The sequence below is a fragment of the Fringilla coelebs genome (genome assembly GCF_963513975.1).
Source record: "Fringilla coelebs genome assembly, chromosome: Z".
NCBI classification, from domain to species: Eukaryota; Metazoa; Chordata; class Aves; order Passeriformes; family Fringillidae; genus Fringilla; species Fringilla coelebs.
The window spans coordinates 24,863,985-24,878,438 of NC_140031.1; the positions used below are offsets into that span (position 1 = coordinate 24,863,985).

Consider the following 14,454-nt stretch of genomic DNA (forward strand, 5'->3'; position numbering starts at 1 on the left):
TCACAAAAAGAGACCAGGTTGGTTGAACACAGCCTTCCCCTCCTAAAGCTATACTGGCTGGGTCTAATACACTGGTCATCCTGTAAGTTCCCTGTGATGACATTCAGTATAAACTGTTCCATAACCGTACCTGGTATTGAGGTCAGGCTAACTGGCCTGTTACTACCAGGATCCTCCTTCCTCATTCACCTTTTTTGTGAATGGGTATCATACTGGCCAGCTTCCAGTCCTCTGGAACATCACCAGTGAGCCAGGACTGCTTGGAAATGATGGAGAGTGGCTTCGCAAGCTCACCTGCCAGCTCCCTCATCACCCTGGGATGGATCCCACCTGATCCCATGGATTCGTGAACATCCGGGTGTCTCAGAAGTTCTCTGGCTTCCTCCTCCTGGACAGGAGGACCATTCTGCTCCCGGACACCATCTGCCAACCGAGGAGGACAGTTGTCCTGAGGACAAGCTGTCTTACCACTAAAAACTGAGGCAAAGAAGGCGTTGAGCACTTCTGCCTTCTCCTCATCTGCAGTCACTGAGTTCCCTCCCTCATCCAATAGAGAGCAAAGGTTGGTCTTACCCGTCCTTTTGACATTAATATATTTATAAAAACACTTTTTATTATCCTTTACAAAAGTTACCAAATTAAGTTTGAACCGAGCTTTGGCCTGCCTAGTTTTTTTCCTACATGCCCTAGCAACTCCCTTGAATACTTCCTGAGAGACCGACCCTCCTTCCAAAGATGATACATCCTCTTTCTATTCCTAACTTCCTTCAAAACATCGTTTCCCATCCAGGCTGGATGTTTGCCTCGTCGACTCATCTTTAAGCATACAGGGACAGTCTGTTCCTGTGCCTTCAAGATCTCTGTTTTGAAGCATGCCCACCTTTCCTGGTCTCCTTTGCTTTTAAGGGCTGCTTTCCAAGGAACTCTGTGAATAAGTCTCCTAAATAGGCTGAAGTCTGCCCTCTGGAAGTCCAGTATAAAAGTCTTATTCCCCCCGATTTCACCAAATATCAAGAAGTCTGTAATTTCATAATCACGGTGCCCCAAGTGGCCTCCAACCACCACATCTCCCACCAGCCTATCTCTGTTTGCGAACAAGTCTAACATAGTCCCTCCCCTGGTGGGCTCACTCATCAGCTGCGACAAAAAAGTTGCCCTCCACACACTCTAAAAACTTCCTGGACTGCCTCTTTTTTGCAATATTGTTCCCAGCAGATGTCTGGTAGGTTAAAGTCACCTACAAGAACAAAGGCTGGTAATCATGAAACATTCTCCAGCTGTTTTATAAATTGTCTACCTCTTCTTCCCTGTAGGGTGTCAGCCTTGTTGGCCTTCCCCATAATTCTTACCCATAAGCATTCAACTCCATTGTCATTAGTTTCAATACCCATGGCATCAAAAGCCTCCCTAATATAAAGGGCCACCCCTCCCCTCCACCTCTTCTCCCTTTCCTATCTCTCCTGAACAGCTTACAGCCCTCCAGTCCAGTGCTCCAGCTGTGTGAGTTGTACCACCACATTTCTGTGATGGCAATTACATCATAGCTTTGCTGTTGCACCTTGGCTTCCAGGTCTTTTTGTTTGTTACCCATGCTGCATGCATTAGTGCACATGCACCTCATCTGGGCTACTGATCTCACCCCTAACTCAGACTTGTCACCCTTGGGCATGCTTCCATGCATGCATCCCCTTTCCCCTTCAAACCTAGTTTAAAGCCTGCTTAATGAATTCTGCCAGTTCATGAGCTGAAATTCTTCTACCCTTAACAGAGAGATGCAGCCCATCCAGTTCCAGCAGGCCAGGTGCTGAAAACATTGCCCCATGATCAAAGAACCCCAAATTCTGCTGATGAGACCAAACCTTGAGCCACTTCTGAACATCTTGAGTCTCCTATTCCTTTCATCATTTCTGTCTGCCACCAGAGGAACTGAGCAGAACACTACCTGTGCTCCTGCTCTGCCAACCACTTGACCCCATGCCCTAAAGTCTCTTTTAATTGCCCTGACTCCTTTTTTCAATCTCATCAGTGCCAGCCTGGAGTATCAGCAGTGGGTAATAATCAGAGGGCTGAGTCAGCCCAGGAAGTTTCCCAGTAATATCCTGTACCCAGGCCCCAGGGAGGCAGCAAACTCTTTGTGGGATGTGTCCACTCCACATGTGGGCCCCCCTGTTCCCCTCAGAAGGGAATCACCCACTACAACTACCCTTCTTTTCTTTTTAATGTTAGAGGTGGTGATCCCTCTGACAGATGAAGTGTAATTGGGAGGCCCACTGGGCAGATCATTTTCTTCTATATCATCTGGCTGACCCTCTGGACTAAGGGCCTCATACCTATTCTGAAGTAGGACCTGGCTAGGTGATGGGAGTTGGGAGGAACTTCTATTACCTCCCCGAGTAGGAACCCATTTCCAGTCCCCTTCATCCACCAGGTGTCTTCCTATTGTCTTACAGTGGGAGGCATGGGAGTCCTCTGACTCTTGGTGGGCCTCCCTCAAGGCTGGCAGGGCAGAACTCCACCAATCTATTTCCCTTTCACTTTCTCTGATAGTCCTTAATGTTTCAGCTCCCTCCCTAAGCTCAGCCACCAGTGAAAGGAGATCGTTCCCCTGTTCACACGGCAAGCAGGCTTTTCTGCAACACCCCCTGAAAGCACTGATAAGCTCAAACACTCCGCACCGGAAGGGTTCTGGACAGATGCATCCTTTTTGGAGGGCTCAATTTGGTTACATACACTTGTAGTAACTGCAGTTTTTGACTGTGTAAAAACCATTACTAACAAAAAACCACCAACTTACCAGCAGAAACACAACAACAAACTAAAAACCCCACTAGAAGGAGGAAACCTGCAACCCTGCCTGCATGAACTGCCAGGTGAGCTGCTGTACCATGTCCCTGTTTGCCCACTCCTGTTCACCTTGCTCCCTAGAGCTCTCCTTTAATCACCCCACCTCTTGCTGGACGAAAACCCCACCCTGAGCCTGTGTGGCTAACGAGAATGAGGAACCAACCTGCTCAGTGCTCTTTTAATCACCCAATACATAGGACTTAAGGTTTGTTTCAGTATATCTAATTGATCCTCAGAGGGAGACTGGAGTGGTTTGTGTTTTAATTCTTGAAAAGATACCATCATGCTCACTAGACATGTCTTCACCAGATGGAGAGTGTTCAGCTGATAGTGCTAGTCATACGTAGTCTCTCTTAGATATCTACCTGAATAGACAGAACCTGGAGTAAAAAACATGCTCCATTTTGGGTATGTACTTGGTCATATGGGAAGAAAGTCTGAAATATGTGGTCTTCCGGCTTCATTTAGGAGAAAAACTTGTGTTACACTTGACTGAAAAGGTTCTCTGCCCTCTTTGTTGATTGATACTGTGATATAAGAGCCCTGTGTTCTTCTTAACTGTTTTTCTTAACTGTTCTCAAGTGTGAGGCAGATTTGAGTCTGCAGTGCTTTTGGATGTAGATACAATAACTTCACTTTCATCATTTTTATGGCTGCTGCTTTTTCAATGCCTGAACTGGAGTATGAGATCTGTCAGAATTTGAAAATCTGGTAACAGAATTTGTGTTTTGTCATTGCCATACAGAATGGTCAGGAAACGCCATGCCTACCATCAGGTGGGAGTTTCCCTCCCCCACTTCACAGGGGGATAAAGGCAACTTTTAGTGTGTTGCAGTTCAAAGCAGTCAACAGCAATAATATCACCATTCTCCTGAAGTCTTAATGTCACCCCTATGCACACTGGGGTCTCTGCAAGCAATAGGATCAGTTTCAGTTTGCCAGCTTTTAACACACATGCAGCTTTCTCTCGATGAATTATTTGGGGGTACACTTCAGTGAGAGAACCAGCAATGGGGTTGGACTTCAGCAGTATGTAGAAAATGTGAGTCTACAAAATAACTGATTACATAGCTGCTGAATGTGTTTCTGCAGTTGCCTGGGGTTTTCAAAGTACAGTGGGCAATTAAGGCAGAAATTCTTATGGAGAGAGCTCTGCAGCTTGTACAAAACAGACACACTGTCATGAAATAAGATAATTTACATACTATAGAAGACTTAAGTTGAAATAGGTGCTAAAGTGCTTGTGATATTATACTATTCTCTGGCTAATGCTTATCACAGGGAGATTTTTGTGTTGGTACCAGCTCTGTTCTGGCACCCTTTATCTTGTTTATACTTTTTGCCTCTCTGGAAAGCAAAATAAGACCAAAATGGTGTCCCCAAAGCTTAGTGCATAGACTAATAAGGACCAACAGTATTACAGTTCTGTGTAGAACTCATAATAGCATTTATCTTCAAAGTCCTGAACATTTTAGGGCCTAGATCCTTTGATTTGTTTTCCTTTCCTCTAATGCACTAGAAGCAGCCTTTTGTGAGCTGTTTTCCAAACAGTTTCAAGATTTTTCCTTCAAGGACGGGGTTGGTCAGCTTATTGTAGTGACCTGTGCTGTGCTTGAAGTTGTTTTTCCTGTTGCACAGAGGGTATTTGCTTTCAGCAAATAAAAGCATTCTGAGGTTTTTTGCATCAATAATAGTGTGGAGGTTGTTTTTGTATTGGTGAGTTTAATATCTTTACTGATATGTTTGTTAATATTGTATGTAATATCAGTTAATATTTTAGTTTTCAAAGATGATCTTTCTGAAATTTGCTTTTCATAAAACAGTTTTACAAACTCCCAAATAAGCCTGTATAAACTTAAGTGTTATGAATACAGTAGATAACTTATTTCAGATGAAATATGTCTGCATTGTTACTTCATGATTTAAATGGGTTTGGTAAGCTTTAAATAAAACTTTGTTTCTTCTAATGCTTCTCAAAGTGAGCATACATACAGGGAAAACTAGTTTGGTGAAGGTCTACTTAATATCTTAACCTGTATATGAAGAAATACTGTGCCTGTTTGCCTGGCTGGTATATAAAAATGTTTTTAATGGTGAGCTGTGTATTTGCAGACTAATGACAGAGCAGCTGAACATAAAGAAAAATCTTCTACTTGAACATGGTGCTTGAGACACATGTGTCTAATTTTCTCTGAGACGAGTATTAAACTTTTTTAAAGCTACATTATATTGAGCCTAACTACTTGTTGTCAGATGAAGTTCTAAAAATGTGAGAGCATTTGTCAGAATGAGTTGCAGGTACTATGTCTTTGGACAGTCTTAACTGAAAATGAGTGTGTTCTTAGTTGGTTCACTGTGTTGAACTGGCTGAGAAGTCTGACTAAAGAAGAATTTCTTAAATCTCAGTTATAATTTCTAATTCACTGTCATCCATTAAGCACTAAATGTCATTGTTGCTACTTGCATGCTGTGTGGAAAACTTTATCCTCTGTAAGCAATGTGTCTCAAATGTAATTATAAAGGCTAAAGGTAAAACTGCTCTGGTTTTAGCTGTCTACCAAGAAAAGGAGGTTTCTATGCCCCGGGACTGAAGCAGAAGCAGGGTAAGGGTTACTATTGGTCAAAGACCACTAGTAACCTCCAGCTGTGTCTGTTTCCTTTTCGCTGTTTCCCTCTAGTGGTCACACACGATACTGACTTGGGGAGATTAAACAGTTGAATCCAAAAGTCATAAGAGTGTATGACAATTTAATTTTACCAGTCCTGATCTGTTAGACCACAGAGTATTGTGAAACCTTGTGACAGAAGGACATACTCTCATGTTTTGAATTGGTGATTCACCAAGCTTTCGGAAATTATCTGAATTTTTATCCTTTTAGATATCCAAATGTGTCTTTTACATGAAATATACAAAGCTTTTAAGTTAGATAAACTTATAATCTGAGTTTGCTTATAAAGTTTTTTGATGTGACATCTGCTTTATATGTGTATATTTGCCCTTCCGTATCTGTGGCTAGGTCTTACATCTAAACATTAGAAGTATTTAGATAATTTATCTCTTTAGCATTATGTTGGACTTGCTCTTAACTCATAAACTAAAATGAGATTTATAGAATCATGTGTTTTTATTCTTTAAAACAAATAATCTTCTTTTATTCTTGGTAAAATAATGTTTTCATGTAACTTTTTTAGCTCTTGGTAAGCCATCAAGTGTATCATAGAATTGCTGAGATTGGAAACGATCTTTAATATTTCCACAGTCAGTTGTCAACCCAGCACCACCACCATGTTCACCCCTAAGCCATGTTATCAAATGCCATATCCACACATTTTTTTAACATTTTCAGGTACGGTGACTCCACCACTTCCCTGAGCCGTATATTCCAGTGCTTTACTACCCTTTCCATGAAAAAAAATTCATAATGTCTAAACTAAACCTCCCTTGCTGCAACTTGAGGCCATTTCTGCTTGTCCTGACTCTTGCTACTTGGAATAAGAGACTGACACCCATCACACTACAGCTTCCTTTCAGGTTACTGTAGAGAGTGATAAGGTCTTCTCTGAGCCTCCTTTTTTCCAGGCTGACCTACCCCAAACTCCCTCGGCCACCCTCATCAGACTTGTGTTCCAGGCCCTCCACCAGCTTAATTTGACTTCAGATCTTGCAAATGTTGCTTCCTGTGTAGATTGGGGCAGGCACCTTAGGAAGAGTACAAGGGTGTTGGTAAGTCATGTAGAGGAAAAAATCAGAAAGGGGAAACCTTAGCTAGAACACAGCCTGATCACTGCTGTATAAGATGCTTATCCAAATGCATTAACAACAAAAGGAGGGCCAAGGAAAATCTCTATCCTTAAATGGGCATGTGGATGGGGAGCACTGTCACCAAAGATGAGGAGAAGGCTGAGGTACTTAATACTTTCTTTGCCTCAGTCTTTACAGAGAGATCAAATATCCTCAGGGCAAGCAGCCCCCTGAGCTGCTAAACAGGAATGGGGATCAGAATAGACTTCCTGTAACTCAGGAGAAAGTGAGCTCACATGACGCTTAGCTACTCACAAGTCTATGGGGCCAAATGAGATTCACCCGAGAAGTGGGGGAGCTGATGAAATACCTTTCCAAGCCTCTCTGCATCACTTATGATCAATCCTATTTTAACCAGGGACACCCCAAATAACTGGAGATTTACAAGTGTGGTGCCCACCTACGAGAAGGGTGAGAAGCAGGATCTGGGGAACTACAACCTTGTCAGCCTGACCTTGGTGATCTCAGTGCTGGGGAAGGTTATGGAACTTAAGAGTATCTTGAGTGTAATGACTCGCACATCCATGACAACAAGGTCATCAGGCCCAGCCAGCATGGATTTGTGAAGGGCAGGTCCTGCCTGACCAACCTGATGTCCTTTTATGACAGAGTGACCTGCTTAGTGGATGAGTGAAAGGCTGTAGATATTTTCTGTGTAGACTTCACTAAAGCCTTTGACACCATTTCTGATAGCATTATCCTGGAGAAACTGGCCTGTGGCTTGTACAGGTGTACTGTTCACTGGGTAAAATATCAGCTGGATGGTCAAGACCAGAGAGTGGCTGTGGATGGAGTTACATCCAGCTGGTGGCAGGTCATCCCTGTTGCCCAGGGCTCAGCATTGAGTCCAGTTCTGTGTCGTGTCCTTACAGACAATCTGGATGAGGGGATCAAGGGCATCCTTATTCAGTTTGCAGGCGACAAGTTGGGTGGGAGTGTTGATCTGCTGGAGGATAGGAAGGCTCTGCAGGTTGGACATTGGAAAGAATTTTTTCACTGAATGGGTGATCAGGTATTGGAATGGACTGCCCAGGAAACTAATGGAGCCTCTGGAGGTGTGCAATAAAAGTCTGTATGTGGCACTTAGTTTTCTATTAGGCACTAGTGGTCTATTTGGCATGGTGCTGTTTGGTCAAAGGTCAGACTCAATGATCTAGGAAGCCTTTTCCAGCCTTAATGATTCTGATTATTTTCTGCCTGTCATGCAGAATGGTAGAGTTTGTTCTTAGATAATTACACCTTCTGAACTCTGATACTTTATCTCCAATATGTTCAGCTGTTGTTTGAAAGTAAAATTACCTTTGGACAGAATTATTGCCTAGATAATTTGAGGTTAATATATGGAATCTTTATGTTGTCAAATAGATGTATGATTAGAAATGTGTGTAAGGTTTCTACAGATGGCAGAGTGCTGTTGCATAAACAACTTTTTGTAGTCTATTTCTTATAGTGCAAGTAATAACATTGCCTGCACCTGTGCTTTGAAACCTAGTGTTTCTTGTTAGGAAAATTAAGCAAAGTGTAGGCCTCTCAAGTCCATATCCAAAACAGGCTGAGGCTTGCAACAAGTACCTTTGCACAAAGGTGAATAAACCCCCCATTGTTTAACTATGCTCTTTGGAAATAGCACTGTGGTCTTTAGCCCAAGATTCTTCACCATAATACTGGTAGTGGATATGTTTTTCTGGTTCTACAGAGGTGATATTAATGTAATACTTAACTATCTTTGGTTAAAAAAATAAAACTAAATCAACAATTGGAGTAAGAGGCAATCACTCCTTCCCTGCCATTTTGAAGGATAAATAAGATTGCCTAAATGCCTGTTAACTGTGAATACAGTATGTGCCTTAGTCTCCTTGCTCTTTCCCCGTTGAGACAGGCTGGGTTTTCCCTGCATGCTCAGTCCCTGCAAGGCACGGGCTTTCCCTCCCACCTACTAGATGCTTCATGGGAGAGCCAGTTCTTGGACCCCTGCAGCAGTTTTTCCTACTGCTCATCTGCCTGGCTCATCTGCCTGTTACCACTTAACTGTGGCAACACTCCCTTTTGAATTTTATACATTGTGACGATGTAATAATATTTAATATAACTATTATGCAATTTTGTATAACTGCTAAAAATACTGATGTGACTGCTGCTTTCACTTTGAATCATAACTGTTCTTTTTTTCAAGGCAGAGTTGCACGTATATACATATAGCCAGACAATATGTAATGGAATTAATTAATTCTTTAAAATCCACCAGCTTTCAGAGAATGAAAACAAGTAACAACACATCTTTTAGTGCATTGGGAACTGACACCAAAACATCAGTGCTTTTTCTGCTGGTGTCTAATAGAATGGAATTTATTAATTCCTGTATTGCAATACAGACCTTACCTGTCCCTTTCCTGACAGCCCGGATTCCCGGAAGGGATAAATGTAGCCTCTCCCAGACTTGCTCATAGTCCCATAACCCAGGAGTACAAACTGCTTTAGTTTTATTACTAAGCCCATAACCCAGGAGTGCAAACTGCTTTAGTTTTATTACTAAGTACACTAAATGTTGCAGTTATTGTCAGCTTGGGTTTTGGTACTTCTGCTCAGTGAAGAGTTTTATTTTTATATGTGTTTTTGAACTTGGAATTCCTGGGGATTACTCCTGTGCACATAACCTGGGTGTTTACTAAGAAATTGCAACATAGGTCACTGCTGGAGGAAAGTTAGGTCTACATGTCTTTCCTTGTTTTTGCAGTTGCAAAAAAAGGTCAGATTAGAAACTCTTTCCTTTTAAATAGTCATCTGCACTCTGCTTGGGAGGGCTGTGGGTGGGGAATCACTATCCAGCTGCCCTGACCTGGATTGTGGAATCTTTATCTCTGCCTTCCTGCTAACTACCACCTTAGTTTTGCAATCTTACATTTCCATTGTCAGAAGCTTCAGAACAATTGAAAAAATCAGACCTACAGTCACATGATAATTATATCTTTAATTTCAGTCCTCAGAAATGCATCCTGTACTGCCCAAAGTGTAGTGTCTGTTGTGTTCTTACTGTCTGCAGTAATTTCCTAGGGTAGCCCTGCCTTGGCTCATCCATGCACTAACCCATCTTTCTGAAGCATTTGCAGCAAGTCTAAAAATTGTCTTTGGAGTGCAGTTATTTTACAGACCTTATCTGCTTATTTTCCACCAAGCCTTTCATAGTACCTTCCAGCTCTTTTGTGTTACTACCTTTTCTATCTTCTGGGTTTTTTCATAAGATATTGTGGCTTGATCTCTTGGATGTTTGAGTGGGATTGAGTGTATTTTCACAAATACTGTAGAGAATGAGATTAGAGTCACTGTGTCCTAATATCTGTTCCATCACCTTTTGAGTGAGCTGTATGCCTTAGAGGGAGGAGCTGCCTGCTGGTTGTGTTATGTAAAATAATAAATAATTTATAATGCTAACTGAATATATCTGCCTTGGTAAACAGACGTACATTGAAGTGCTTCACAGGTGCATATTGACACAAAAGCAAAAGAATGCCTTGAAGACATGTGAGAATAATTTGCTTTATTTGGTTTTTTTAAGTGGGAGAACTTTGTTTGAGTCTGTGCTTTATTCAAGGGTATTATTTTCCACTTAAGGATCAGTGAGAGCAGTAAGAGAGATCTGCAATATGATTCTGCAAATGCTTAGCTTTTTTTATTGAAAGTAGCTTTTCTGACATACTGCCTTGTTGCTGATACTAGCATCTGCTCCAGTTAAAGGATCACATGAAGCTTTGGATCATGTGGCTCTTTTCTCTTGTCTGTTGTAACAAAAGGATTAATGGATTTTGTGCATTGCCTTAAAAATCTGAAGGTGTTGCATTTACTATCAAATGCCAATTTTACTGTAGCTTTGAAGCTGTGATATATGCATGGAATATCAAAGAACTGCATTTTTTTACCGAGCATGGCGATTCGGCATTAGTGCTTGATGGTATGAATTGATACGACTTCTACAAGTAATTTTGTTTTCAAGCAGAGACTGTTGATTTCTATCATATGAACTCTACCAGCTTTTCCAGTTTTTATCTTGGAAATTAAGATTTGTATAAACAGAAGAAACTTTGTCTACATTCCTCTTCTCAGTGTAAATTATTATTTCTGCAGTGATTAGTTAACGATGATCTGCTTTGCAAGACAAAAATGCGGCAGTGACCTGCTCTCGTTTAGATGTTGCGGTAGTAGAATGGTGGGGCTTTGCATGATTCATGCTTTCTTTGTTTGTGTTCATCTGCCTGCATGTGTCTGCTGTGAGCAGGATGGCTTGTCTGTGCAGCAGTTAGAAATGAGTACTTATTTTCCGATTGTTGTGAAAAATAAGTATTCTCAATGTAATTTTATGTATTTTCCTCTTGACTGTTCAAATATAATTGTCTGACACAGTTTTGTGAACATGGTCTGTGAATGTACATGCTTTTGATTCATGATGTGTGCTGTTCAGTTTGCTCTTAATGGCTGCTGAATTTGCTTCTCGATAACAAAAAGTTAATAATGTTGCACGTTTTTATTGGTAGACTTTGCAAGCTGATAGCTGTATCCATATAATTGTGTATGCTGTTACATGTACAACTCTGTAGTGTGGATTAATTATTTGGTGGAAATAATTATCTCAAGCATAAATGGGATAAATAAATATTCTGCTGAAAAGGTACCTTAAAAAAATCAAGCTTACATATTGATGTGGAAAGAAGGGTTGGGTTTTTTTCTTTAACTTTCACTTTTTATTTTGTGAACTAAATTAGCTGAGCACTGACTGTATGCATAATATCAGAAGAAAAGGAATTAATTCAGATGTAGAATATAAGGCATCAGATTTTCCACTTACAAGTTTACAATATTCTTGGAAGTTCTAAAGTTGGACTATATAGGTGTGGCTTTGACTAAATCTCAAGTAAAGAAATGCAGAAATTTCACTTCCTAAGCTAAAGGCAAGGTCTTGCATAGGTGTGTCTTTCTCACTTTAAGGACAAAATAAGAAAACACTTCCTATCCTTAGTTAAAATACTCTAACCTCAGTGAAGTGGGTATTTTGGCTACATTTAAAATTTATCTGTTCTTTAAGCCATATCCTATTAAAATGAAGTTTTATCATCTTTCCTAGTGGGTACAAGTTACAGAGAAAATTAAATGAATTTTCACTGTCAAACTGACTATAATAAAAACATATTGGGTCATCTTAAGATTTGTGGCATATTAAATAAATATTGAAGATACTGATTAAACAGTGGAGTCATTTTATATTTGTATTTAAAGGAAATTTAAAAAGAAATGTTTCATAGTGTTGGGTGACTCTTCGTTTCAGGTTTATGCTTATTAAATGCTTTTGAAACAAAACAGTCATATGCCCAGACTCTTACTTGTAACTCAAGACATACATGCTTTGTCCCACTTTGCCCAAATTCTTAACCAACACTTCAAAGAACTCTTTATCTTTTCCTGCTTTTTAACTTATCCACGCTCTCCTGCCTTCTCAAAGCCTATACAGCTCCCAATTTTCCCATAAAATGTACAACAACTGGAATTTCATAATTGCTTCTTCTTTGTTCTATACCATTTGTTTTGTCTCCCCTCTCCCTGCCCCACTGGAGTTTTGGTGCTACTGCAGAATTTGTTTCTGTCAAAAGTCCTTCACTGTTGTCTCTACTTGATCAAACTCATTTGCTAACAGTATTTCATATATTATTCTGAACCATCTGTTTATTGCTTACATTCTCTATCTGAATTTTTCATCTCTTTTACCATGCACATCATGTAGATTAACATTTAGAGGAATTTATTTTCCTTCAGTTCCTCAGTATCTGCTTATGTTTGACTTGTGAGGAAATTTGTCATACTCCATTTTTGATCTTCTAAATGTTATCCTAATAAAGAGATGTTTTTCTTTTTTCATTGTTTAGTTAGTTACTATTATTGTATCCTCTCTCTTACTTTTAGTCTTTCTTTGTTTTATGTAGACTTTTGTTCTCATGAAATATTAATTTCAGTCTAGTAGAAATAATTTTGCCTAAGAAGCCTGAAACAGGAAAAAAACTTCATAGAAGTAATTGTCTGATTTTCTTTGATTTCTTTTTTGTTGCTTTTAAAAAGAAAATGGTACTATTTGTATGACTGGACAGAGTAACTGAAGTTGATTGTCTTGAGACTGATGTCTTGAGACTGAACCATGTTTAATCCCCCAATTAATTGTAGAGTAATGTAAGTTTTTTTAATAGGCTGTGTGAAAGTTACACATAAGCCAAATTAATGAAACACTGTCCCTTTTTTATACCATTTAATATATATTGCTGTGTCTTTTTGGGGACACGTGATTCATGGTAGGTAACAAATTATTTTACAAATTGATTAATCAATAATAAAAAATAAGTTTATATAAACTTTATAGATACTACATCAGCATCTTAGATGCAGGCACAGTTTGAGTTATTTAAACCTTTACTGCAAAAAACTAGTGGGTGAGTTTCAGAGAAAATTGCATTAATCTTGTTTTCAATATTTCTGTTTTATCAAAAGCCTCAGCACTCTAGTTTTTTATATGGTTTGATTTTTAGACTGAATCTGGCTATGGATCCGAGTCAAGTTTGCGACGTCATGGCTCCATGGTGTCTCTTGTCTCTGGAGCAAGTGGATACTCTGCAACATCCACCTCTTCATTCAAGGTTGGTGCAAAAAGTTTTCCTAATATTCATGCATAAATAACATGCAACTGGAAAAAAAGTAACATATGAAGACTTATTCACATAATTATAGAAAAACACTAATTATTTAGCTTGAATGTCAGCAGTCACATGATACGGGACGCTCTCTCATGCCTCTCACACAATCATCCCTTTTAAACTGAGGCGTCATCTTCTGTGGCAAGAAAATCAAGCTTGTGAGTGTGTTCATTAACTTTTTCTGGTTTACTCGCCAAATATCCTGGGCTCTAAATGAAAATAAACACAATTCTGTAGCTTAATGAGTGTGATATAGCCCTGCCTGACAAATTATGACTTTCCTTGTGTCATGCATATGAATATTTAATATATGAACTGCGTGTGCTGTATTTCTGGGAGAGCAGAAAATGAACAACAAAAGGAAAGGGACTAAGGATTGGAACAAAGATCTTAAACTGGAGCTGACTGCTTTCAGGCAAATATGTATAAAGCTGGTAGCATGTAAGTTCACTTTTTAATACGGTTTTGTGGAGTGCTCTGAAATAGCAGGTGCAGTCAAGAGAAAACATTGAGACGAGGGACAGAATGAGTAAGGAATACTCGGATATGGTTTCTTCTGACATTACCAGTATTCCATAATTGCTGATACCTATAATGTCCTTGGTGTGCTTCAATTTCTTCTTCATAGCTGCAGAAATATCTTGTTTAAAATTAAATAGTAGCTGTACTGCATCAAGCTACTGTTGAGTATGTAGAAACATTTCAGGCTTTTTTCATTTGTGTTTTCAGAAGGGCCATAGCTTACGTGAGAAGCTTGCTGAAATGGAAACCTTTAGAGACATCTTGTGTAGACAAGTTGATACTTTACAGAAATACTTTGATGCTTGTGCAGATGCAGTTTCCAAAGATGAACTCCAGAGGGATAAAGGTAACACTATAGCTGAAAACCCTTCCCTCCACAGAATGTAGCTTTTTACCAAGGAAACCTCTTAATACTGTAACAATACAATTTAATGTCTTATAAATAAAACATGTATCCTAAATTTAGTTTAGTAAAGGATCAATCATTTGCATAAATGCATAAACATGTTAATTATTTTTACTTTGTAATTCTGATTTGCTTTAAAATCTGCTTGATGTTAA

At 39.6% G+C, this 14,454-nt stretch overlaps 1 protein-coding gene across 2 annotated transcripts in view; it reads left to right on the forward strand.

Annotated features, from left to right (window-relative positions):
* The window catches only part of CERT1 (ceramide transporter 1), a 79,550-nt gene that overhangs the window by 35,248 nt on the left and 29,848 nt on the right, over positions 1-14,454 (forward strand). For both annotated transcript variants that reach the window (XM_084225727.1, XM_084225728.1), the window contains exons 4-5: positions 13,207-13,314; positions 14,101-14,239. In XM_084225727.1, coding sequence (XP_084081853.1) covers positions 13,207-13,314; positions 14,101-14,239 — 247 coding nt within the window. The remainder of the gene's footprint in view (positions 1-13,206; positions 13,315-14,100; positions 14,240-14,454) is intronic.